A 2270-nucleotide genomic window follows, 5' to 3' on the forward strand; every position below is an offset into this window, starting at 1 on the left:
AAATAAAAATATTCAGAAGTCATTTTTAAATGTAATTAATAAAATACTCACAACCCCAATTATTCTGTGGAACTTTGGCTGACAACCCTGGGGGAGGTCCTCTAGCTTTACCTGGAGCTAGCCATAATTCATTTGACCCTGCTGCAGTTGGAGGAGTTTCACCCCAAGGCTTTGAATTGGTTAATTTGGATAAAGCGCTAAAAATTAATTAATATAAGAAAAATTTCAAAAATCAAATCAAATTTTCGTATTTAATAACCGAATAGATTTCAAATAAATGACTTACCTGGTATATACTGAGCTACTAGCTGGATTGAAAGTCCATGGTGAGCTACTTAAACTAAGTGGAGGGACTGTATCGACAGTGCTTGTAGCAGGTGGTGAGCTCTTACTGCTGGAAGACAGAATTTCTGTGTCTTTTATAGTGGCAAGTGAAAGAGGAGACCGAGCAACGGAACCAGGAGTCATGGACGGGTCGTCTTCTACCGACTTGATCTGTGTGCCCTAAAAAAAATTTTATTTTAATTGTTTAAATAAAGAGCTTTAAAAAAAAAAAAATTAAAAGTTTTAAAGAAAAATTGAAAAAGTTATACAACCTTCCAAGGTTTACCCGGCTCGAACTCCGGTATAATATCAGCAAATGCATTGGCCGGAGCCTGAGAAGAATTCCACTGGGTATCTTTAGAATCCGATGTGATGTCATTGGTTGCAGAATCTGGCCACCCCGTATCAGAATTCGAACGGCCAACTGAAGACCAAGTACTGGAAAATAATATAATAAAAAAAAAAGTTAATTTACGATTTTTTTTTTTTTTTCTTTTAAATTAAATATAAAATTATTACTCACCTATCAGTCTGTCCCAATAAAGGATTTATATTTGGTGATGAATGACCTTGGGGTAATGAACTTTTAGAGGTAGTTCCTGGCGCACGACTAAATTCGTTTCCTTCACCATCTTTGTCAAGAGACGGTAACTTCCACTGGTTTAAACGAGATTGCTGGGCCTGAAAAGATGCTTGCTAAAATGTTAAAAACAAATATTTAATTTATAACAGTTGTGTCACTCCTTTTGTAAAGTTTCACACGTGCAATTTAAATATATAGATTTAATCAAATAAAACTCACTGAAGAATCTTTATTAAGACTGAGATCAGAAAAATTGGTTTGGAGTGCATTGAGGGGATCAGTCAAATTTGACTTAAACAAGTCGACTGGTGGGTCATTTTGCGACATTAAGTGTGCCTGCTGCTTAACATGAGCTGCTTGCTGAGCTGCTATTTGGTTCTAAAAAAAAAATTAACAAAACAAATCATCATTTGTGTCGAAAGACAAATAAATATTAACTTATAAAACATATTAACATTAAAAATAAAAAATAAATGCTGTAATTTTAAACGGACCCTTGTCTCAAAACAATTATCATTTTCTTATTATTATTATTATAATATGCTTTTCATTCATAAGAATATAAAAAAAAAAAAAAAAAAAAAAAAAAAAAAGGAAAAATTGCAAAAAAAAAATAGATTATTTTATGGTAAAAAATTTTGATAAATTAAATATTTGAATTTACTGTTCAAAAATTAATAGAATACTTTAATTAACAGGATTGGAAAATAGGTATGTGGAGATTTTAACCCACTTACTAAAACTCGAATCAATTTCTTGATTTTATCTAAAAGCTGTCGATCTTGCTTGGGTAATCTTGGTCCAATCTCCTAAAATGGTAAATTATAATTTGGAAAAATAACTTGCCTAATGCAGGAAAAAAGGAAGGAAAATTAAGGAAATAAACACAAAATATACCACCATTCTAATACAAAAACCTAACTTGCCTGATAATTACTAATATTTTGTTTAACTTTTGTGATTTGAACGGATAGCTGGAGAGCCGCATTACTGTTTTTTAACTGTCCTCCTAAACACATTAAATTGTGTTGTTGATTTAGCTGCTGCAACACCTTAATTTGTTGAAGAAGTTGATTGAGCATAAACAAAGTTTGAGGTGCTAATGATTGATTCAATATCTGAAAAAAACATTCAAATTTTAAACTCAAGTTTTTGACTTGATCTTGATTTAATTTACAAAAAAATTAATGTAAATTATTTATGATATTTTATACAATATAGATGATACCTGATGATTAAGATACCCTGCTTGAACTGCCATTTGAATTTGTTGAACTAACATTTTTAATTGTTGCTGACTAGGTTGACTTGTTCCAGGCCTTTGCTGCCCTTGATTTAATTGATTACTAGATTGCTGTGCTGT

The 2270-nt window shown here is 31.4% G+C and overlaps 1 protein-coding gene across 1 annotated transcript in view; it reads right to left on the reverse strand.

Annotated features, from left to right (window-relative positions):
• Positions 1-25: 25 nt before the first annotated feature.
• The window catches only part of Phum_PHUM421980 (uncharacterized protein), a gene marked incomplete at both ends in the record, with an annotated part of 5683 nt that continues 3438 nt past the window's right edge, over positions 26-2270 (reverse strand). Inside the window, 7 exons of the mRNA XM_002429095.1 lie at positions 26-197; positions 287-504; positions 597-762; positions 848-1005; positions 1127-1272; positions 1830-2025; positions 2136-2266. Coding sequence (XP_002429140.1) covers positions 26-197; positions 287-504; positions 597-762; positions 848-1005; positions 1127-1272; positions 1830-2025; positions 2136-2266 — 1187 coding nt within the window. The remainder of the gene's footprint in view (positions 198-286; positions 505-596; positions 763-847; positions 1006-1126; positions 1273-1829; positions 2026-2135; positions 2267-2270) is intronic.

The sequence above is a fragment of the Pediculus humanus genome, genomic scaffold (assembly GCF_000006295.1).
Source record: "Pediculus humanus corporis 1103172108190 genomic scaffold, whole genome shotgun sequence".
Lineage (NCBI taxonomy): Eukaryota > Metazoa > Arthropoda > Insecta > Psocodea > Pediculidae > Pediculus > Pediculus humanus.